The 24231-nt window shown below is 38.7% G+C and overlaps 1 protein-coding gene across 1 annotated transcript in view; it reads right to left on the bottom strand.

Annotated features, from left to right (window-relative positions):
- sash1a (SAM and SH3 domain containing 1a) overlaps positions 1 to 24231 on the bottom strand; it is a 214920-nt gene that overhangs the window by 9418 nt on the left and 181271 nt on the right. The window contains 12 exon segments of the mRNA XM_026290820.1: positions 233 to 365; positions 1038 to 1175; positions 1319 to 1390; positions 2597 to 2860; positions 2863 to 3536; positions 4287 to 4419; positions 8815 to 8916; positions 10405 to 10517; positions 10836 to 10922; positions 11173 to 11210; positions 15721 to 15770; positions 15998 to 16048. Coding sequence (XP_026146605.1) covers positions 233 to 365; positions 1038 to 1175; positions 1319 to 1390; positions 2597 to 2860; positions 2863 to 3536; positions 4287 to 4419; positions 8815 to 8916; positions 10405 to 10517; positions 10836 to 10922; positions 11173 to 11210; positions 15721 to 15770; positions 15998 to 16048 — 1855 coding nt within the window.

The raw sequence follows: 24231 nt of genomic DNA, 5'->3' as shown, positions 1-24231 counted from the left end.
ATATCCCAGTGAAATAGACAGGGATTCATCAGTTCATCACCTACTAATTGGATAGATGGAGGCAGATCTGAATGCAAACTTGCAGTCGATTGAAAGAAAGAGGGTATTATGCACTACATGACTGGAGAAGTCACAAGACAGTAGTATATAGATTCCAATGGACGACTTGCTAATATGAGCAATAGCGCTGCATGCACACAAACAAACACACGCACCAACCACAAACACTTACTCATAGAGCTCTGCCCGCTGAGGGAGCTGCGCAGACTCTCTACAGACCCTCCTGCCTTGAGTTTGGGCTTCTCTAAAGAGTCTGTGTCTGGCTGAGGAGACTGAGGACAACTGGGCATTCCATCTGGACTGGACTATACCAAAAAAAGAAGAAGAAAATGAGAGAATTGAAAGTATATTATTGTTTATAAATGAAAAAGAGTAATAATATGGACAACAGGTGATGCATATGATATAAAGCCCACAAGAAGGACAGCTGATTGCAGCACTGCTGTGAGATTAATCCTCTAGTTTAGTAAAGTAATTACACTAAGCAGCCACTAGGTGGCACACCAACATAATATGATTACAGGGAGCGAGACATGGAGTTGGCACAAAGTTCTCTTTGCACAGATGAGCGCAACACTGACTAACACACATACATATCCAGAGATCTACATTAAACATACTAAAAGAGATGACGTCATATAGATGTAAACTCTTGCCTCAGTTGTAAATAAAACCTAGTGAGCTGCCTACAAAGGGCAGCATTTTAAGACAAACACATTTTCAACAGCATGTGAATACAGGCAGTGAGTGTGTATTCTACTGCCAAGGACTATGGGTGTGTATATTTGGACTGAGCTTGTATCCAAGCTCTAGGCTACATTTAGAGATGTTTGACCCTAGTTTGAAACACAGAAAGTGGGGCACATATGTGCCACTTCCCTCTAGAGTAAAGGCAGGGTCTCACCTCTGAACAAGCTTGCTATATAGCACATAACTCAGCACGGTCAAAGCAAGCACATTGGCATCTGTGTGTGTACCTGTTCAGAGAGAGACCCGGCATATTTTTTGGACATGCGTTTCCTCATAGTCTCTTTCACAGACTTGACCTTCTTTCCTAGAGAGATACGGGACGTGGCGGGAGATTTCACAGCTTCCCTGTACAGAGCCTCCTGCTCCTTATGCCAGAGAGAGAGAGAGAAAGAGAGCGATTAAGCACACTGAAAGCCAGCTGATCAACACAATTGGATCACAAACACTGCAGCTGCATATGAGAGCTGGAATCAAGAGGAAGCCAGAGAAAGAGCACACGTGTACTCACACTAGGCTCGGTCGTGTTGACCACATGGAGGGAACGATTAGACAGGTCAAACCCTCCGAAGCTACACGTTCTCTGTAGAAAATAGACATAATTACTGTCAATTCACAAGCAAATGAATTTAGAGAGAGTCATTTAAAACGATTCAAAGGGTCTCAATGATTCATGCTGATCTTTATAACGGAAACCACACATATTAAAATGATTGGCCAAAACAAATAGTTCATGGTATGACCTGATTTCCCTTTTAACTCAAAATAAAATCTTTCAGCAGTTGTTTAGCATTATGTAAATAAACAAATGCTTTTGATCAAGGAACTGAAAATTGGAACTGAAAATATAATGAGAAATAAATGAAAAAAAAAGTGTGAACTAACTTAAGGCAACATCTTGCATCACTCAAATTCAAGCAATACATTAAATTTAAATAAACTGGCTTTTCATTTTATGACATTTTGTTGAAAACTTCTACAAAAGCAGCAGAAGAAGAGATATCCGGTTCAAAATAAACAGAATACAGATCAAATGTTGTAGTACGAGACGCTGTTGCATATTGCATGAAATAACATCATGCACTTTAAAAGAAAAAAAAATCTCAATAAAAACAGTAGCACATACAAAAAAATAAATAGCATTCATGTCTGGGCTGAAAGAGGCATTTCCAACCCAAAATGGATGAAATAGTTCACTGATGAAGATCACAGTCATGTTCACATTCACTATGAATGACGACGGGGATCCGCAGACGACAGACTCTACAAAGCTGCAGAAGGAACTCTATGTTATTTATTTTCTTCTTCTAGCACTCTCCATTGTCTCTCAAGGACTGAGAGTTTCAGATATGCTCCGACACACATGACTGACTACAAGAGAATAAGTCAAGAAATGAAAGGAGAGAGGCTCAGCATGATGGGAAAGATAAGACTTGAGGTACTGTCACACTCTTATTTCTCTTCTACACATTTCTTAGATTATACAATTCTGACTCCATACTGCAGTAACATGAGCCTACAGTAATAAGAAAAACTATCAGCTAACTGACAAGTCTAAGGGAATTCTAGCTTTAATAATTACCCCAGATATGGGTAAAGATTTTTAGAAATAAATGTCATTTTACGACAGCACAGTTAATATTTCATTATCAGACTTGGTCTTGAAATATAACTCGAGCAGTTTGTCTTCATATTGTACTTTACTGTAATTCTCTTCTGCAACTTTGCAGCAGCCTGTTCCTCCAGTGCAGCAGGGGGCACTGTAGATCTGCTCTTCGGGCAAACTCACAGACTTCTGCTGGATGCGTAAGAGCACACGCTTGGTGCATCGGTCCATGCTGGATGCCCACTTCCTGTTCGCATCTCTTTCGTCTTCCAGGAGCCAACGTCTGTCTGCTTTGCTCAGTGTGACTGGCCTAACCAGTCCGGTCCAGTTCAAGTGGCCATACAGGCTGCGTTCCACCACATATGTGATGTTGAGCTCACTAACTGCCGTCCTTCCCTTCAGACGCCTCGGTGGAAACAGCCAGCTGCCCACTACTCCGCCCCCACAGCTCTTCCCTTCTCCCTAGCCAATGGCAGCTCACGAGTGGGAGGGGAAGCGGGCAAGGTGCAGGAGGGAGTGATGGTTTTCTGAGCGTTGCAGGAACGTTGGTAGAGCAGGTGTTTGGTGGAGTAAGCGTAGTTTGGATCAGGCTTATTGCGCTGCCACATGGAAACCGGTGGCCGTTTGGTGTTGTTAATGTCTTCTAAAGACACCAGGAGAGGGTGTGGCTTTGGGCGGGGCCTAGTCAGGCCGTAAAAAGCGTAGACGCTGTCAGTACTTACCCCGTGTGATAGAGATGACAAGGCCTTCCGCATCTCTCCGTCTGTAGCGGAGCAGGAGACTTTAGCATTGACGTCTCCCAGACCCTCCAACTCGGAGAAAGATGAGCCACTACCACCTACTTCACCCAGTCCGGATCCAGCACTACTCTTCCGGGGAGGGCGGATCAGGCCGTGGGGATGTGTGCCGGGGGTCTTCACTAAATTGTGAGCAGGATTCCAGGCGTCAAGGCTACTGGTGGAGGGTGAGGTGGTCAGGCTGTCCGTGTCCCCATCCAGAGAGAGCTGCTCTTGGGCAAGAGAGGACAAAGAAGAGTCTGTGCACTGGGCTGGCTTCTTGTGGATTTCTGCATACAAAGCGTTTATGTCATCACATATGGGAGCTGCATCCAGACTGAGCGAATCTGCAGAAAAAGAAAGATCAAACAAAAACTTCAATAAACTGAAATATCTACTGTATATTTAACAGCAGTGGAATAAACTATGGATAAAAATGAATACCAAATAAAGATCAAATTATAGATGCACAATTCTGGCCAATAGTATTAAGATGATAACTATTTTCATGTTCTGGCTAACAACTGATAAATTGCAGATATTTATATATGCAAAAAGATTTCATGTCAGTAAGATTGTTTTGTTGAAGTCAATGCACACTCAGGGTGCATTTATCTGATCAAAAATACAATAAAAGCATTAATAGCAAAAAAACTATTAATTTTTTTAGCAGCCATTATGCCAGTCCATGTCATATTGATCCTTCAGAAATAAAAATATGCTAAAAACTAATATGCTGATTTGGCACTCAAGAAACATTTCATACTATTATTCTAACTAATAAGGTTTATTATCATTTTCAGTTTTTGTGGAAACAGCAAGTTTTTGCTAAAGTTAATAAGAACAACATTCATTTGAAAATGTTAATCTCATGTAACATTATCATTGGCTTTGCCACTTTTGATCCATTTATTGCATGCTTCAAAAATAAACAAATGTTCTTAAAATTCTGCTGACCCCCAAACTTTTTGAACTTTTGTAATGTTAATAAAATATAAAATACCAAAAACTAATATTAATTGATTTAAATGCTACATATGTGCAGCATGGAAAATAGATTTTTGCTAAAAAAATAAAATACAGTCTTTTCCAGCTACCTTGTGAGCCATGTCTTTTGCTGTCATCTACTTTGATGAGCTTCTTGCGAACACGTCGAGTCGAGTTGACCAGTTTGTGAAGCCTCTTGAATTTCACAGAGTCCTCCTGCTCATCATCTGACTGCTCCACGGGCTACAGAGAGAAAACTCAACTTCAGTATTATACCACCTCATATAAACATGACATACGTAACATCTATCACACAGACATTTACAAAAACAGAAAATGATGGCTTCAACTGGTATGCACAGATTATGACATGGTATTTGATATTAAGGACATGACTTAATGGAATATGGAGTTACATGTGTTATGAGATTTGATGTTCAGGAAAACCACTTAAGTCTTGTTTTTGAAAATAACAGATGGGTATGAGTGAGCATTTGTGGTGGAACAAATCCTTTTCTTAGTCCAAATGAATTATTCAGATAGGGACTATACTGCAGAGATAAATTTATGACGGATCAAATCAAATAAAACATCTAACATAACCTGACCTCACAGTTAACATAACTTATGATACTGAAACCTCTGATACACAAAAGACAAATCCTCTTTAATCCCTTCCACCCAAATCACAAACTTTAAACTGCAAATTGCAATTCTGAAAAATAAATCATTGCACACCAAAAAAAGTGTTTGCTGGAAAAGTACACCACATTACTAACAGGATATAATCTGCTCTAACCACAGACTGAGCCGTTTTGACCAATAGCAGTGATAGGCAATTTGTACCCCAACACACTACACACTGAAGTGTTCCACTAAATCACTGAGGTTGAATGTGATCTGTTACTGGAAATCTAAAGTTCTACAAAATCTCAATGGTTCACCAAAGGCATTGAGTAATCTTTCCTAATCATTCAAGGCCACAATGACCATCATTCAAAAAGAAGAAGAGTCATTGAAATACTGCTCAAACAGCTCAAAGTGTATTTTGAGAAACAGCCGAAAAACTCATTTACATAATAATCAAAAGCACCCATTTAAAGAAAATAACGTCTGGACAATCTCATTAAGGACTTAGGGGCTGCTCAAATCCCAACACCAACAAGTTAACAAAATCACATTTCAAACAAGAACAAGGATGGAAGGAGAAAAAAAGAGAGAGAGAAAAAAAAACGAGAATGTGTGCAAAAATGTGTCCAGCTGTGCTCCTACCAGGAGTGGTTTCCTCTAGGTTAGATGTTAGCGGCCCATGCAAAAATCCCAATGCAACACCATCTCTCGCCGAGACGAATACAAAATGTAAAAGTTTTTTTGAAGGAAACTGATATATCTGGATTCAGGGGAGTGGCTGTGGCAAAAGGCGTGAGTTCGTGTGTCCGGAAATATTGCGAAATCTGCCATATGACCCCTGAATATCCTCAATGGTCTTCAGAAGAAAAAAGGAATGTGGGCCAGAGAGAAGAAAGGCTGGTTTGGTTGCAGTCCATTCATTTACAGATACAGTACATCCTCTGTGACAAAGGCTACTAACACTGACTCCAGACCAACTCAATCTGGTGGAGTGGTGAAGGGTCCTACTGATGAGCTGATACTGATCTCATGACAGGGGAACCCTGTGGACACACAGCAACCTCTCAGTGTTCTTATTAATGTTAAACTGAGCTCAGATCGGTGGGATCCCCAGAGAGAGTTGTGCCCGTTGGTTTAACCGTTCGTAGACGAGGGCTGACCCATTTCCATTTATAAATAGGAGATCATCAACCCAGGGGCCAAGATTCCTCCAGAAATCCATTTTCTCATTCAGACGCTGAGATTCAATTTGCACATACTGATATGTGGTAGAAACAGGCAGGAAGAAATGTGTGTGTTTCAGAAACACCCCGAGGGGTTCATAGATACAGGGTCTTTATATGAATAAGATTTGCTCACCTCATTTCCACTCCTTATGCTATAACAGGTAAAACAGTACAAAGGGAGAAACTCACGAACAAATGTCTGGATCATATTTCACCCCAATAAAAGAATTACAATTTACATTTATGAAAATAAAACCTTTTTAAGCACTGTTCAGATTTTATTTATTGTTTTTGCAAGATCATCTTCCATCACAAATAATTACACGCTTTTTAATAAATTTTCCTAAAAAAGAAAAATATTTTTAATGTGGATTATTGAATTCAATTTTTTTTTGTGTGTGAAAAATCTACAATTTAAAAAATAAATAAAAAACACAATTATAATAAGTTCTGGGCAATATGAAAAAAAAAAATCAGAACATTTGACCGATTCTGGGTTTTTTACGATTTTTAACTAGTCAACTAGTTTAACAAATCATTAAATCAAGATTTCATGATTCAAGTGCACCACACGTGTTGTCGACACGATGTAAATGTTAAATAAATCATTAGTTAAATATCATTCCAGAAAAAATGCATGAACTACAATGACATCTTGTACAAACTTGTATTATACATATATGTTAAGAAATAATAGACTTAGAGGAAAATGCTTATTTTTATTAAAAATAAATAAATAATTCTAAAAAAATCAAATGTAATTCAATTTCAAAATGACTGAATGGCCGAACATCAAGCGATCTGTGTTGTTTTTCAGTTCATCTCAATGGAGGTGCAACGCACCTATATTTAATGTACAATAAACTCTAAGGCACTCTGAAGGCTCACGGCTCACCATCGCTTTGTTTCACACACATGCTGAGAGAGAGAGAGAGAGACTTGGCGCACTACATGTAAACAATATTTTTGTTGTATTTTCCTGTCAAAATAACAGCAATCCTTTTGAATTCTTCAGCTTTTAAGAAATGGCACTTTCTCTGGTAGTGGGCAGAACTCATCTGCAAACAGCAATCTCATTGACTGGCACTCATCTGATTATTAGTAAATCAGTTCGAGTGAATGCACACAACCTGATTAATAATCATGAATCCAGCAGCTCATTAATCTTTACTGAGTTTTATATTGTTCTTGTCAGTAAAATTTGCATCGTAAGTATTTTTGTTTCTTTTTCTTCCATTTTTTTTTTTTTTTACAGAAACACTGAAAAGCCACCACTCCGAAGTTCAGTTAAAATGACTAATATGACTAATATTGTGAAGAATTTATACATATTTATTAATATAGATGCATTATCATAAATATATATATATTTTTCTTTCTTAACCAGAGCTTCACCCACAACAGCATTTTTCACATTCTCTTCAAATCCATTATCAGAAGTCAGTTAAAAAACAGGTTTTCTGTTTCCTCCATTTTAATTATTTTAGACATGAAATGACACTGACCACACACACAAACAAAGATGCACAGAAAGCATAGGACGGGCAGTGACTCCTCTCAGCCGACACAAGGCTTTGCTGGGCAAAGTGAGTCATTCTGTAGCTTGAAGCGCTAAGCGAAGCAGTGCTGTGGTTTGTTAACATCAAAAAGCATTGCAAAAACAGTTTAGCTGTTGACCATTAGAAAAGGAGGTGTATGTTTACTTCCAGGGACTGAAAGCTGCTCAGAGTTTCCATGATAACTATGTGTATATTTGTGTACTGGCAGCTTATTTCTCCAAGAGGGCAAACTAAATCCACTGTTACCAAACCTTTCAAGGCATTAACCGAGAACTCCTTCGTGCTATGCTTGGGACTGCCCTGTGCACAGGCACATATATACAGTCTACAAAAAGCATGCTTTTGTAATAGTAACTAGAGCCAAAGTAGTGTGACATATCCAACAGTTGTTCTCAAAGCAGAAGAAAAGGCCAGGAGGCAGAAATGGCCACATATCACTCTTCAGTTAAGATGCACATTATGACCTCATCACTAGGGGATGTTTAGTGTGCCAGCTCCTCATGCCAAGGTGAAATGACATCAACACTAGAGGTTTTACAGTGCCAGATGCTCATTACAGCTGAGGCATAACAACATCATTGTCTCCATTCAAACACGTATGACACCTCAGCTTTCAGATCACTGCTTTTATTCATTTAGAATGTATGGTGCACTCAGTAAATTACTCATTTAAAGAGTTTCACCTCAGCAGAAATTAATTGTACTGTAAAAATGATGTACATGAGATGATATGACGTCTCCAGTCAAATCAGTAACCTAATAAAAGCATAATAATACTCGTTATCGACTATGATTTGTACATTTTCACAGTGAAATCAGAAACTGAAGCATGACACTATTCATGTCACTATGCATCATAGACTATCAGCATAAATAAAATACTGAGTGCACATTTAATGTACGGTCCATACAAAGCTTTAAGAGTCCTACAGTTTCTAACAAATGAAAGTGTGTTCAGTGTGGTTATAGCAGGGGGATGGACTGGGTTGATGTAAGGACTGCCACTGCCTGAGTTTATAAACCACAATGTCACTAGTGTGGCCTGCAGAGATTTACCTCTATAGACACACACACACACAAGACATCAGTCAGTACAGTGAGAGACATTACTAACACTTACTGCTGGGGGAAAATAAACTTTGATGTGACTGAATGAGGTTATGTTGTAAACGCCCTATATACACTCAGGTCTACAGTCTGGGTTGTTTTAGTAAAGTACTTACATTGCAGACGGAGGAGAGGTTAACAGCGGGACTGGATCCATCAGTCCAATCTGCTGTGTCTGTACTGCTGCTCAACTGTCTGTTCCTCTCATATTCCTTTAACTATGGAGAACAGAAGGTCAAAGAGAGCCACCCCCCCTCGCCCTTTCACTCACACACCCTATCTGTTACAGAAATAGAGTCAGAGAACACCCCATATAACCACGTAAAGGCATGCACACAAACACAAAAGCTTTTACCGGTCACCAGCAAAATACATTAAAAAAGACAGACAGGAACAAACAGAAATGTCATGTCCATTCAGCTTGAGGTTTTTTGTGTTTAAATAAAATACGCTTCAAAAGTTTGGGTTTCTGGGTGTCAGAAATCATTGGAATGATTTCTGAAGGATCACATGACCCTGAAATCTGGAGTAATGGCCGCTGAAAATTCAGCTTTACCATCACAGGAATAAATGATATTTTAAAATATATTTAAACAGATATACCACAATATTATTGTTATTGCTTTATTTTTTATAAAATAAATGCTCTGTGACCATAAGAGACTTAAAAAAAAATGATAACTATTATAATGAGGAAAAAAAAACAGCCCCAAACTCATTAATGGTTGTGTATTTATAGGCTTTTGTACATATTAAAAATGAATTAGTTACTTTTATATTTATTTAAATTATGCTATGTATATATGAATAACAATTTATTAAATGTGTTTTATTAAAATTAGGGTTTTAGGTTAAATATTTTCCAACTTATTTATTTTTTGTTTAAAAATTTATAATGATCATTGGCTGATCCTGGGTCCATTGTCATGCTTCACTGGACTTGTCCACTAAAACATTTTTAAAAATTAGATAAAAACTGAAAAGGATGCATGACGTCCTTGGACACACAAAGAAACATACCACAAAAACACAAAGAACACAGAACAAGAAAAGCAACATTAATTTGGAACAAAACAACAACATTTGCATTCATTTGCATTTAAACAAACACAAGAGGACAGACACGTTCATGCATGCTTACAGCATGTATGATGACGGCAGCTATCCACAAAGGCTTAGCATTGATTCAAACTTTAGATCCAGTCAATCAAGACCACTAAATACATAAAGGCCAAAGGAGGAAAACTAAATCAGAAAAGGACTTTAAAGAATGTAGAAAACCCAGTTGGTTAAAGGAATCAATGTCAGCCTTGTGGAGAGAAGGAAGCCACATACTACAATCATCCATTAGGTTCATTATCAGATGATAATTAATCATTATCATGTTCTCAAAACAAAACGACAGTGGGAAAAAGAGACCTACTATAACCCAACACACCGAAACAGTGAAAAAGAACAGAAGAAACCTATCCAACCAATCCCAGCTAACCCTACGTCAGAAATTAAACACCAAAGACCCTCCTTCATCCCGACAAAACAAGAAATCTACTGCAGCTCTCAGATGCATGTATGTAAGTGTGTGTATGTGCGTTTGGAGGAAGGAAGGAGCAGGGGGCATCAGTCTAGGTAAGTAAGGTTAGTAAACTTGAAGGTAAGCCGGGAAAGCTCATTTGCGTTATTTTTTGGGGATGATGGGGTATGTTTACCCGTGCCAGCGCCTCTTCCACTGTGATCATCTTCTCTTTCACCATCATCATAAGATGGATCCGTTCTTCATCACTCATAGTGATCTCACTGGCCACATAGCCAATGTCCTCTCCTGAAGGGTCAGAGGTCAAAGGTGAGCAACAAGAACAAGAGAAAGCCTCTTTAGGCCAAGTTAATTCATTCGTATTGTTAACTGTCATTTTGAAATCAGCAATAATTTCTGACAACAGTAAACTGGTGTGGTGTGTGAGTGGTGCTCATTGAATTGTCTATTTAAGTGAAAGATGTAATTAAAGCCACAATATTAAAATGTATTTTTTCTTCCATTCACATTCACAGTGGCCCATCTTTTCTCTCATGTGGTGTCTTTGAACAATAAAAACAAGTGAGCCAAGAGTTCTGAAGGGAGGAGGGAGTTCGTTTTCATTACCTTTTGACGTTTGCCTTGTGACCCCTTTTTGTGACTTTCGAAAGTTCTGCCAGAAGGATTTGTTTTTCTTCTTGTTGTCCCATTTTCCTGTATGTGAAGAGAGGAGATGGTTATCAGGACCATCAAACTCTTGAACTGTACAAACTTACCTACATTTAATACTTTACAAAAAGAACTGATTCTACATCTATTACCTATAATCATCTATACATCTGCCCATCTACAAAACAGACGTATAGTGTTTACGGAAAACCCGGTCTGGTATAAAACCAAATAATTCCAATAGAATTTCCTCAAAACCACCAAAAGATTATCATAAGAATAGTTTTCCACAAACCTGATCCATCTTCAGAGCTGGATTTGTGCAGAGGATTTCTGATGAAAAGCAGAAAACATGGAATTAGGACTTTTAATACAACATTTCAATATTTCAGCACTGAACATTACATTTTTCATATACAGCCTTATCTCCTGTTGACATGATATATGCATGTACAAGCGGCAGGCATGATTTGTGTTAACCAAATGTATAGGAATGTCTTTGATTTGAGGCAGCAGAGGGCAGTGTGGTGCTGTTCACAGAGCACATGTCAGGCTCCTGAGGCTCACAGGGCACAGAAGAGTCGCTCTGGGGATGCAGCAAAAACAAGATGAGGAAGACAAAGTGAGAGAGGGAGAAAAAGGGAACGAGAGCCACCACAGGACAGACATCGCCGGTTTATATTTCCACTTTGTTCCTCTGAGGCACTGTGCCCTTGGAAAAAACCAAAATAACAAACATCTAACACACACCAGAGCTCATTTATGGAGTCAAAGCATAAGCATACAGTACAAGACCTCTCAGATATCAACACATTTAACAATCTGAGTCTGTGTTTTTTAAATCTCTTAAGTGCACCAAGGCTGCATTTCTATGACCAAAAATACAATAAAAACAGCAATATTATTAAAAAATAATAATAAAACTCTAATATATATAAAAATTCAATTTTGTCCTGTGATGGCAAAGCTATATTTTCAGCTGCCACTGCTCCTCAGGTCACATGATCCATCACAAATCAATCAATATTATCATTACTGTTGAAAACAGATATGTTAGATTTTTGTTCACTGACCCAAAACTTTCGAACAGTAGTGTGTATGGATATAAACAGCCTAACGTCAAAATAAAACCACATTTAGCCATATTTTTTCATACAGAACATCTGGACATGCTGTCTTCATTTAGGAAATTATCCCATGTTTCCATTCCCATTGGTCATGTGACACAGATCAGGTTAACTTTGTCATATAGTCAGTTTTAAAATGTGTGAAACTGGGCCGTGTGTTAACTGCCAGTGAGAGGAAACATCTAAACGGAGTCGACTGTCAACAAACCCCAAAACACAGAGGGAGAAGAAAACATTCTGCCTCAAACGAGAGTTTGTTCTGCAGATGAGGACATGAACATAAGTATGCAAGGCTATGCGTTGTGTTTTTCTTATTTGGGTGGTGGATTCTCGCTCATCCTTGGGTTAAGAAAACAAACTCAATCTAGTCTGCACTAAAGTAAACACTGACACCAGTATGCAAGCATACACTAACACACACTTGCGTGCACCGATGTACTCCGGTTTGGTTTTCTCCAGTTACTCGTGCTTAAACACTTACAGTTGCATGCGTGTGTTCTGTCCATGTGTCCCAAATACATCTATGACATTCTCACTGCTGAAGCTATCAGTATCTACACACACTCAAGAGGACAGTGTGTGCTTGTTTAGTGTCAGGTCAGATGTTACATGTCATTACAAGGACTGTGAAAATGTGCTTGTGTTAATTTCAGGACGTCCACTGCACTCTGACCAAATAAAGACGTCAATGCTGCTCTTTTACCCAAGTGTGTGTTTGAGACACAAGACATGACGGAGGCCTCCCTGAATTATCATATCATTATACAGCCATAGCAACACAAACTTTCTCTGTTTAACCTCTCATTCACCCCACAGAATCCAAAGGGGGTCTCCTGCTTGTATGCTAACTGCATCTCATGTTAAAAAGGCCCTATTGAAGGGCAGCTCCATTCAGGGTTTCTGCCATTGCCAGAGCTGTATGTGTGTGAGCACAGTGTGACCAGCATACAATACAAGCGTGTTACAGTCCGTCAATATCTTTCTTTCATTTCACAGGGTGTCTTGTGTCTTTACTGGTGTGTGTCTAGCAGAATATAAGCCCTGCTGGCTGCGGGTAACTGTCATGTCCACTCTCTCCTGACAGAGGAATCCTCGGCTTGCTGAGATTGTTATTCAGAGAATGTGATGGAAGAACACTTCACTCTGAAATATTTACTTTCTCCACACAATTCAGCCGGGTTCTTCAATTTAATATGAGGCAGGTTTGGGATGGAAAACTGAATTTACTAAAAGACTCAACAGAAGTTGTTTGGGTTGAATCATGTCTTGTAACCATAGTAACAGACAGTAACTACATCTATGTAGATTTAATTTGTAGTTTTTTGTCAATTTGAAACAATTTTGGGCAGCATCTGCTGGTTTCAACAACTCAGACATACAATTAAAAAGTCTGATTCAACCTAATTTACTGTTGTGACTTAATCTCCAACTACATAAACCTCAGTTTGACCAATTTTAATAACCTGAGAGAGCCCTAATATTATTTTCTTTTTTCTTTTTCTTTTCTTTTACATCAGACAACTGTTTTCTGTTGCTGTGAATGTAGCTATACCTTATGTCTTTGCATGTGAGTTATCAGAATGATCAAAACTGGCCTTCCAAAGTGTGAGATCAGTCATATTAGTACGCCAACATGTTTTCACTATTGATTTAAAAAGGAACATCATGAAGTTCTCATCAGTGATGTATGTCCACTGTTCTTTTAGCACTGGGAGTGGTCTGACTTCCTCTTCCTCTAGTCAAACTGCTGATGAAGAGGAACATTGCTATCCCAGGGTGCACCTGGTGTCCTGTGATTGGTTGGTTTGCTTCCTTACACCTGGCTTTGGCGTTCAGAACAGATATATGATTGAGCACAAAAACACATACACAAAGATCGCAAAGGAAGTGTCCAGGAAATGACCTTCACTAGAAGTCATGGTGAACGGAGCATGAGGGATTTCCTTCAAGCCACACACTCAGACATTTTCTCTGTCCCACGTTACATTTCTACCACCTTACTATAATGAGGAAAGAATAGAATTCAGAAAAAGGCAGGTTAAAGCTACTTACAGCTGATTTTAGTATTTCTTATTAATGTATACATTTTATATGTTATATTATAGCATAATATTTTTTTTGTGGAACAAATTATATATTCTTTTATTTTATGATTAATAGAAAGTTCAAAAGAACAATTTATTTGAAATACAAACCAAGTAGCATGTATTTGGAGGAAGACTCTGCCAACATAAGAATGAAGGGGCTTCTAAACTCACTCACACACACACACACACACACACCTCTCACTGTCATCGGGTTCTCTGAGTTGCCTTTCTGGAGGCCAAAGCTTCATCTAATCATACAGACAGGAAGTCTGGGTAGTCTGGCAGACTGTTTTGTCCAGTATGGTACGTTGCTGATAATGTCACAGACAGTTCTAAAGAACTGGCAAACATCTAACATATTGCTTCTGTTTAGATAAAGGCAGAAAGAATCAAATCTGTTCTCACATAATACTTAAAGATTCTATGTCTTTATGAGATGTGGGCAATGCGGTCAAAAGCGAAGGCAGATGAACATGAGCTTGCAGGAGTGGATTTAAGCGGACTTTGTTTTTGAAAAAGTCAATGGGCTAAAATGTTATTTGGTTTCCAATGTTCTTTACAATACATATATTTTTGTGTATCATAAAATAAAGTTTTGGAACAACATATGTATGAGAAAATTACCATTTAAAAATTTTTTTTGTTGAACTAACAAATTATATCAATCCAATTTCAATTAATTCAAACAAACAGGTTAAAGAGTTAAATCAATCAATGTTTTTAAATGTAAATATTGAGTTCAAATTTAAACTAGCTTTTGTCAGTCAAAGCTAGTTTCACAGGCATCACAAAGCAGAGTACCAGTCAAATCTAGCCACATGTGCATAGGACCGCAGAGACACATAAATGATGAAAGATGTGTCAGCTCCATATGTTTTACATTTACCCAAACATACTACTACTCTCCAGAGGGTGTGCATGACAGCGGTAGAATTTAATCTTTCCCATGGCACGTGGGCTGTTCATCCCCACAGGAAAATCCCATCAATACGGACAAGATGCATGGAGACACAGCGCTGTTTGTACACTGACATCATTCATTTCAAATCTCATCTTCACATAAAACTCTAGTATTCTGAAAATCACAACATGACCAACACATTTTTAACTAAGCAAACTGATCTTTGTCAATTACACAATAGTGTCTGCACAGATTATGACATTGTGTTAGATTTAAGCAATAATGCTAAAGAAAGTTCATTTCGTCAGCTTGACTAACACCCTTGTGCATTATAATCCGAGTCTCACTTATGTCTGAATTTTTTCTTCCTCTCTCTAATCAGCGAGTTTCATCTTAAACATCTAACAACAATGAACGGAAGGAAGGAAGCCTGGAAGCACCAAGATGTGAAGAAGTAAAATGGAGGAATTCAAACCCATTCATACACACAGGGGTAGATGGGGGATGGAGAGCAGATCGGATGTGTGTGATCATATATCTGAGAGATCAGCAGTGGCATTTAATTCCAAAAGCCTGCAAATGGTCCTTTAGGTTTGGGTAAACCATTAAGCTGATGGTTTAGATATTAAAAACTATCCTAGATCTGGTTCATGAGTTTTGTTTACCTTTGTAAAAGTAAGTACAGAACCAGCTACTAAACATTACTGAGTGCATCGAGATTTTCTTACTTTCTCTCAGTCTCTGGAGTTGACACCTCACTGCTGATGCCGAACGATTCCTGTGGACACGGACAACACTGTGGTTAATTACTGCAATTACAAACACACTGATTTCAATCACTGATGATGACACACAGATCAGTGTAATCTGAGCATGAAGTCTGCTGATTTATCACTGAGGCATTGTGACTGAAAGGGTGTTGTGTTGTAACAGTGAGTTATGGTGATGACTGCAGCTGTGCCAATGTCTGAAAGCAGATATGCACAGCATTGTGGGTCGACTGACCTGGATGTCTGAGCGTAGCTGTGTAGAGTTTAAGCTGGCATCTGCTTTTTCCTGAAAAACACACATAAAAAGGGATGGTTAGGAACAAGGACACACAAACATACACCACTGCTAATGTAGGGCCACACACCCATATGCTACGAGCTTGTTTTGTGATTAAGAAAGCCACACCCTCTGACCCTTGTGCACAAATCACCTGAGGCGCACTGAACCTGCTGGTCCTGTGCAGCTGCACAAGACAGCAAAGAAAAACATTAACATGTGGACTTAGCTAAACCTACTGGAAAAACAGCACACATGAACCCTGGTACAAACCAACACTGTCAATCAGCACCTGACCATATAACTAACAGTCAAAATAATCTCAGGTCTGGAAAGCACTGATATGCATCTTTGTCAGGTTCACTGAAATCTACTGAGATATATTTTGGGCACAATTACTTTTAGTCTAAGCTAAAGTGTAGTTTTTCCTCATGCCAAAATAAATTAAATATTTTATATAATTTTAACATTTAATACATTTTACTTGGAATAAACAAGGCAAGACTGTGTGATGTGTATTTTAATGCATTATACATAAAATAAGTTGTTGGGTTTTTTTGGTGCGATTTTTTGGAAACTTTTTGTTCTTTAAATTTAACCTGAAATTCTGATTTATTTATCTCAGTTATACATGTCAAAAATAAATAAAAACTTAAAGATTATTAAAAAAAAAAAAAAAATTTAATAGTTCTTATATGTATTCAGACATACACTGCATCTTGGATGGAAAAAATGTTGTCAACCGTCTTAAGTTCAAATTCAAATATTTTTAGAGGGGTGAACGAGTAAATCAAGAAGAACTTGCACTTCACAAGTAACCTCATTGTGTAGGAATATTGCTTCCCCAGCCTGTTTGTTTGCTTTTTAACTGGCCAAGGTGTTGAAGCGACAGGTCTGGTAGGTGTCCAGCCAGAATGGCCTAGTTGAGCAGTCCAGGTTGTGCTGGTTCAACCAATTTTATTTTTTAGTACCATAACCCTGTAGAATTGCATGTATTGTCAGCCATCTGAAACCCCGAGTGGAGACTGATGGGAACATCTATTCTGTTCCCAGTACACACTCTGTATCACTACTTGCTCATTCTCAATACTCACTTCTCAAAACCAATACTTCTGCTCGTGCAATGACCTCCACATATCTGTGTATGTGTGAAAGTGCGCATCAGCAGTTTTTCTAGAAAAAAAAAAAAGCCTCATAGCTCAAGGGCTTCTGTAAAATGCACTCTGTTGTGCAATCTGGAGATTCTTTGTTAAGTAAAAAAAAAGATCTTGCCTTATAAAACTAAAATAAATTAAATATGTAAAAAAAAAAATGATATTGTAGTTTAAAAGGACAATCAGCAAAGGCTGCTTAATATAGTTATTAAATATCATTATGACAGAATGTTGATAAGAGATAGACTATGTTTGAATGAAAAAGGCCCTGTAACACAAGTGGTGGACAGTACAGCGGAACATTTGTGTCCAGACCCTCAGTTATCACAGTAGTAATCTTCAAGCCTCTGTTCCTGCAAGCAAAGCATTTTCATAAGAGAGAAGCACTGTTTTTAGATCAGGATGGCTGTTTGTGTGTGTTTTGTCTCTATGCCACTCCATCCGTCTGCTTTAGCGCTCAGTGGTGTGTTGGTAAAGTCGGGATGCTTCTAAGTAGTAAATCAGATGCTGTGCTGTAAAAGTGGAGCCATCCAGGACAGCAAGAAGAATCCACTCACACACTCTCACTCTCTGTCTCTCTCTCTCTCTCTCTCTCTCACACACACACACACACACAGTGAGCCCACAGTTTAAGGTATTCCCATATGAACACACACTGGCCAAAGTAAACACACATACACTGATCTGTGTTCTGTATCATCAGCAGCAGGGCATCAACTGCCCCATACCCACTGGGCACACGCTTCCATTGGCACACACGGAATACACACTGCTGCTGGCAGTGTCATCCAAAACACATATCCACACAAAGAGATGCTCTGTGAATGTGTGCCCTCACTCACACAGACCCACAGACACACACTCACAGCTTTCACAACAACTCGTGCAATAGTACCGATCTACACTAGACAGACACTGTACCTCTTGACATAGTTTAGTTCAACGTGTGTCAATATTTATACCACTACATGGGACATGTTTATGTGTAGAGCTAAAAGACAACCACTTAATGACTGGCTATATAATGTTCATTGTGAGGTCCAGCAGCTTGTGGTTGATGAGCGACTGTGTGTCTGTGACTGTATGTGCATGACTGGATTTGGCCCTATGCATGCTGGGAATGGGTTTGGCTTAATATACAGCACACAGTCACTACTGGATACACCTACACCCATATATACAGATCAACCGAGTGCACACTCAAAAAAAAAAAAAAAAAACCTTACAAGATGTTGAAGCATGATAATGCAGCCACTCCCTGAACTAAAAATTAATTTGTCAGAACATATTCTAACCCTTCACAGATGTTAAGCAACACTGGAGTGATTTAGTAGAGAGATTGAGATTACTATTGAAAGAAAGAGACTTTAAAACAATACCATCAGTCCAAGTCCATTATAGTGGTAATAATGTAAACTTCTCTTTCAATAGAAACAGGTGGCTGCACATTTTTGGGTTTTCAATTAAACCTTTTCTCTCATTTTGATGAGACAAACAATTGTATGGTTGTCTGTAGAACTGCACAGTGCCATTATATTTGCCATTTACTAATATAACTATAATAAAAATAAAATAAAATACTATCATAATTATAATAAAATAAATTACAATTCATGTAAATAAATTACTACTACTAAATAAAAATAATAAGAACTATTATTACTGTAATATTTCACTGTAAAAAAATGGTATTTAACAAAATAACAATAAAATAATAACTAATCAAGCTTTTATTTTGTTGTTAATTTGGGTTCATGTGGAACATTTTACTGTGAAACCTCAACACTGAAAACACAAAATAAAGAAGTGTCTTTACATATACAAAGATGTAGTGTGAATATTTTTTTTTAAATGACAGCCCTTTCTAATTTATTATCGCAATGAGCCAAATCGTTATTTCAATTTATTTAGATTAATCGTGCAGCTGTTATGACTTGCACCCTTGACAGTAAAATGAGGCAAAATTATTCAATGTCTCTTGGAAATGTCATTAGCTTTGTTCCAAAATCTTGCATGCTCCACTTTTTGTGCTTGAAGTATAGTTATTTAGCTTAGCACCATGCTAATTTCAAACTCTACTGGAAACAGCTAAGCATCTAACAGCTAAATAAAGCAGTTTCCACAGCAGAGCCTTTCAAATCAGTCACTTCCACAACAGTTAGGCATGCAGCCTTGAAAGGTAGCTGACCAATGCAGGCAGATAGATCGCTGCAACGTTTTGGAATAGCAATTTTGTCAGAAATGGTGATACAGAGACAGACAGGGATGTGGCGTGATGGCTGGTGATGCAGCAGTGGAGGAATAAACAAACTGAAGGAGGCTAATGAGGTGTTTTAGACAAATTCATACAGAGTCCCAGTGTGCAGGGCAGGACACACACAGTCAGGCTGGCAGCAAAAACGCCTGTATGGGTGGATGTGGTTGGCTCATAGAGAGAGAGTCTTGGCTCCTACTACCCAATCAGGAGAGAGGTTTGGTTGAGTAACAGCTAGAGAAAGTGTCCTTGTAGAACCAGACTAACCATTCCTACTGATCAAACAGAAACACCACACACATGTACACACTCGCAGTGTGTGGCGCTTTGTGGGTCCACTATTCCAATATTCCAGCTGTGTGGTTTCTACCTGAAAACACCAGTCAGAGGGAGAGGAAAACATTGTTTCTCATGCTGGAGTAAACACTTTTAAAACAGTTAAGTATTATATATCAGAATCATGACAGAACTTATCTTTGTGTGTCACCTGCAAATTTATGTGTGCGTGTATATGGGTTCCCCATCAAACAAAGTTTCACATCCATAACATAACCTACTTTCACACCAACAGGAATTAAATCAAAATGCCACAACATGCCTTTGAGTAAATCACCACAACAAGCCTGAGCCTGAGAAAGAGAGAGACAGAAGAGCTAAAAACCATTAAAACAAAGGGTGTGCCAGAGTCTTGACTAAAATGACTCAAGAGCAATTACAGAATTAACATGTTAAAGTAGAACTCCCCAAACCATATCAACCAAGTGTTGTGGAGTAACTCCCACTACTAACTGGCCTAGTTCAGTAGGGTGACAGTAGCTCAGCCACATGCATTTTTATTGAAGAAATTACCTTTATATAAACAGCATATTAGTAAATATGGAAAACATTCAATATATAAATCAATACTTATAAATACATTTAAAAAGAAGAGAAGCCATTCAGCTTGATGTTTTCTGTTACTATTCCACCTTTAAAACTGATACTCAAGCTAAAACCCAATAACACAAACAGCTTTCCACAGCCGCATTGTGTGGTTGATAGAGACTCTCTGTCTGGCAGATGGAATAAAGGAGAGTGTCTCTGTATGAACGGCTATGAAGACAAATGACAAAATAGCAACATGGCTAGCTTGTTCTAGGTAAAATGTGGGGTTTATCTATTCAACACACCGAGTAGAGGATGTTTTCCTAACTCTTTGTCATCAGGGTAGCTCTTATAAAAGCACAGCAAGATAGAGAGGAAGAGTGCTGAGCAAATGTGGAAGCCTGAACCAGCTTTGTGGCGATATCTGAGGAAATGAAACCGAAATCAATCCTCAAATCGGACTTGGGAATGTCTAGGGCATTTGAGAGTACATAAGACTAAACCAGAGAATAGAAATAGAGAAGAGAAAGTAACAGACATCTTCAAATAGCACATGGACTTCACCTCTGAAGATGTCAGCTGGCAGTGAAGGGGAAACCATGGGCCTCATTTTATTCTGTTCAGGATACAAGTCCTTCACTGTGGATTCCTGCATGTGCTCAGAGATACGTTCTGTCGAAGTATGAATAGACCCCAACATTCGGGCCTCGCTCACAATAGCCTTCAGTGTTGCCTCTGGTTAAACCGGTGACCTTTCCCCTCTTTTGGGTTGAGGGGAGAAAGCCAAGGGCTCATTGCCAGCTTGGCCTCTAAAACAGGGTTACGTGCCATTGGGAGAGAGGTTAGCTGGGTGACAGTGTTTATGGAAATTAGTGAGAGGATATGAGGAGGAAGAAAAGGATCAGAAAGGACAGAGAGAAGACTGAAAGACAATGATAGGGAGTACTACCATTTTGACTTTTCCAAGTGGCAAAAAATTCAAAGGTCATGCGAACGTCATATCTCTCAAGGCAAAGCTGAAATATCAAGCCATTAATGTGGCCTTTAAACCACCAATCTGAAAGAGGATAATCACCTGTTACTGCCCTCAGACTGGACAGCAGCCACTCAGCTTGGACAACCAGTATCCCATTTCTGTTTCACAATTTCTATTCTTTCCCAAAGGATTTAGCCCAGACAGCGTCTAGAAAGGGCTTTGTAAATATGAAAAAAAAATGATAATAATAAACAAATAAAAACAGCATACATGTGGCAGAAGAATGACAAGTTTTCAAAAGCATCTGTGTAACTGAACGAACCAGTACAACTTGTGTAGACCTGCAGAGCCCCAAAACAAGCATGCTTTTCCCTCACTTGCATATGGAAAGCAAAACAGCTCCTAGAAAATTCCCACAGTTATCCATGTCATTCCTTTTCCCATTAACCGAATCTCCCCCATCCAGCAGCTTCTCCAATGTCGCCGTTTCCTTTCCATGATACTCCCGAGAATGGCACAGCAAGACCAGCAACACTAAATACATAAAGAGATGACCTACTTGGCCCATTTGACACTTCCTCCTGCCCCATTAGCCTCAGACCAAACCCTCCTTTGACACTCATTACCCTCTGCTCAGGATTTGTCACAAAGTCCTTTGATGCATCACACTGACATTTTCCGAAAGGGGACACCTATTTTCGCGCTCAACTCATTGTGAGATCTGACTCCCACTGCATGGGCTTTATCTGGCCTTTGTTGGTGGCTACCTTAAGTTTGTGCTAATTAAAGGGGAAGAGAAATGGCATTAAAGTAAAGATGAACTTAAAAAGTGTTTAATATTCATAAAGCGCACTCTGAAAGAACCCTAGCATTGAAGAGGCATGAATCCGGATTACTAAACAAACACAGCTGAGTCACAGTGCTGATTTAGGTGGGACGGTACAGCCAGGTTTTGTGCTATGCTCAGCCATTAACCAGCTTTTTCTTGGGTATGTTTAACAGAGCAGGGTGTGGAGTTGGTTACTGGATTTGAGGAGATGGATAAAACTAGGGATGTCAATTTTCAATCATTTCCATGATCGATCGTCGTTTAAATGAACGATCAATTAATTGATTCATAATTAACCTTGATGCTGCAAAATGCGTCTAATGCAGCAGCACACAGTCACCGTATGACAGTAAGTGCAAAACCCACAAATTTTTACAAAATACGCTCACCCGTAATTTCTCACCTGAATTAAAGGGGATTTAGTTTGAATAAAATGCTAGTAGCAGGATTATACAATTAATAGATGTGATTAGGGCTGGGTATCGATTCAGATGTACCAGATCGATTCGATTTCGATTCACAAGCTCTCAAATCGATTCGATTCTAATTCTCAATTCAATTTTTGATTCTAATTTCTACACTTGATTCTCGATTCAAGTCAATGAATATAGATTTAATACAAATACTATGTGTATAAAAAAGAACAGTTAACATAAGTTTACAATTGGGTAATTAATAAAAAGAAATTAAGAGCCACAAACCTGTATATTAAACTCTTTTATTTTAGGTACACTTAGGTACATTAAAACAGAACCCATCTCTAATTTTCAAATGCATACAATTATGTTAAATAAATACAAGTTTGATGCAAGATGAAAAATGCTTTGTTCTTGTCCACAACACTATCGTCGTCGTCTTGCTTACGAAATCTAAAATGTTTCCATACCTCTGACTTTTTATGTGAAGGTGGCATCAACGTCGACAAAGCACCTGAAACCCTTTAAGCCAGTGGTTCTCAACCTTTTTTTCCACTGGGTCGCATTATGGTCCAAGTACAAGTCTCGCGGGCCACACACATAGAATTTACACATTACGTAACCAATACAAACCAACCTGATTTATAATATTATAGCCTAAATATTATGATATCTAATCGATTAGATTCATTGAAATAAATAAATAATTCTACTCCTCATAAATAAAACACCTGATTCTGTCGGGAGCTGAACAATTTTGTGAAATTCAGCTCGATGTAGTAACAGCACAATGAAGTTGTGATTGTAAAGCCCGTGTTATACTTTCCGCATGAGCAATCCGGACAAGTACACGGCCAGCGCGGACGCAGACTTCAACTTAGACTTCCGAATGTGCACGCTGATGGTCCGCTCTGCAACAAACATGTGAACAAACAATTGCAGAATCATTGCACATCGCTGTCTTTATATTCTTTATTGACGGATTGCAGGTTCGATTGGCAATGGGCTTCTTCACACTGCCTGAACATGTGCAATTGTGCTTTTGAAGACTACGGACCATGCGCACCTGTCCGCGCGGTCGTCTGCTCAGAGCCTCAGCACACACTCTCCGATGGCGATTTTTACGTCACGTCTACCTAACGGCTCATAGCATATATTTATTTAGTTTTTTTTGTGTGTGTTCAGCATATGTTGGGCACATATGAGGGTGACATCTAGTGGAGAAGATTTGTAATAACATTAACGCTAATCTTACGTTCAAAGTCTGCGGAAATAAATATGGAAAAAAAATCGATTTTTTCACCCAGCCCTAGATGTGATTATGTTCACCTGATAAAATGAAGAGAGTATGTTTGAGATAATTTGTTTGACTGTTTTCTGGCACGGGGACCGCTGAACGTGCTTCTTGAATTGGTTTCGTTGTGCTCGTTGTAGTATTTTAAAACACAATTGCAATGTTTTCAGTTGACAGTATGGCATTTAAAATAAAATTATCCCAAACGTCACTGTGGTGCTTGTGGCTGTGCAGTCAGAGAACCACTTACCACCGGCGCTGCTGTAGCAAAACACACGGTTTCTCACATCAAACATTTTTTGTGTGAGTGGGCTTTGTGTGTGCAGATAAGGACGGAGCAAGCATGGGTTTGGCTGGATGTATTTGGAGATTATTGCTCATGTCTCATTTGGCACAAATCCAAAT

This window comes from Carassius auratus, chromosome 20, assembly GCF_003368295.1.
Source record: "Carassius auratus strain Wakin chromosome 20, ASM336829v1, whole genome shotgun sequence".
Taxonomy (NCBI): domain Eukaryota; kingdom Metazoa; phylum Chordata; class Actinopteri; order Cypriniformes; family Cyprinidae; genus Carassius; species Carassius auratus.
The sequence above is the reverse complement of the archived record's forward strand: the minus strand, read 5'-3'. Positions and strand labels throughout refer to the sequence as shown.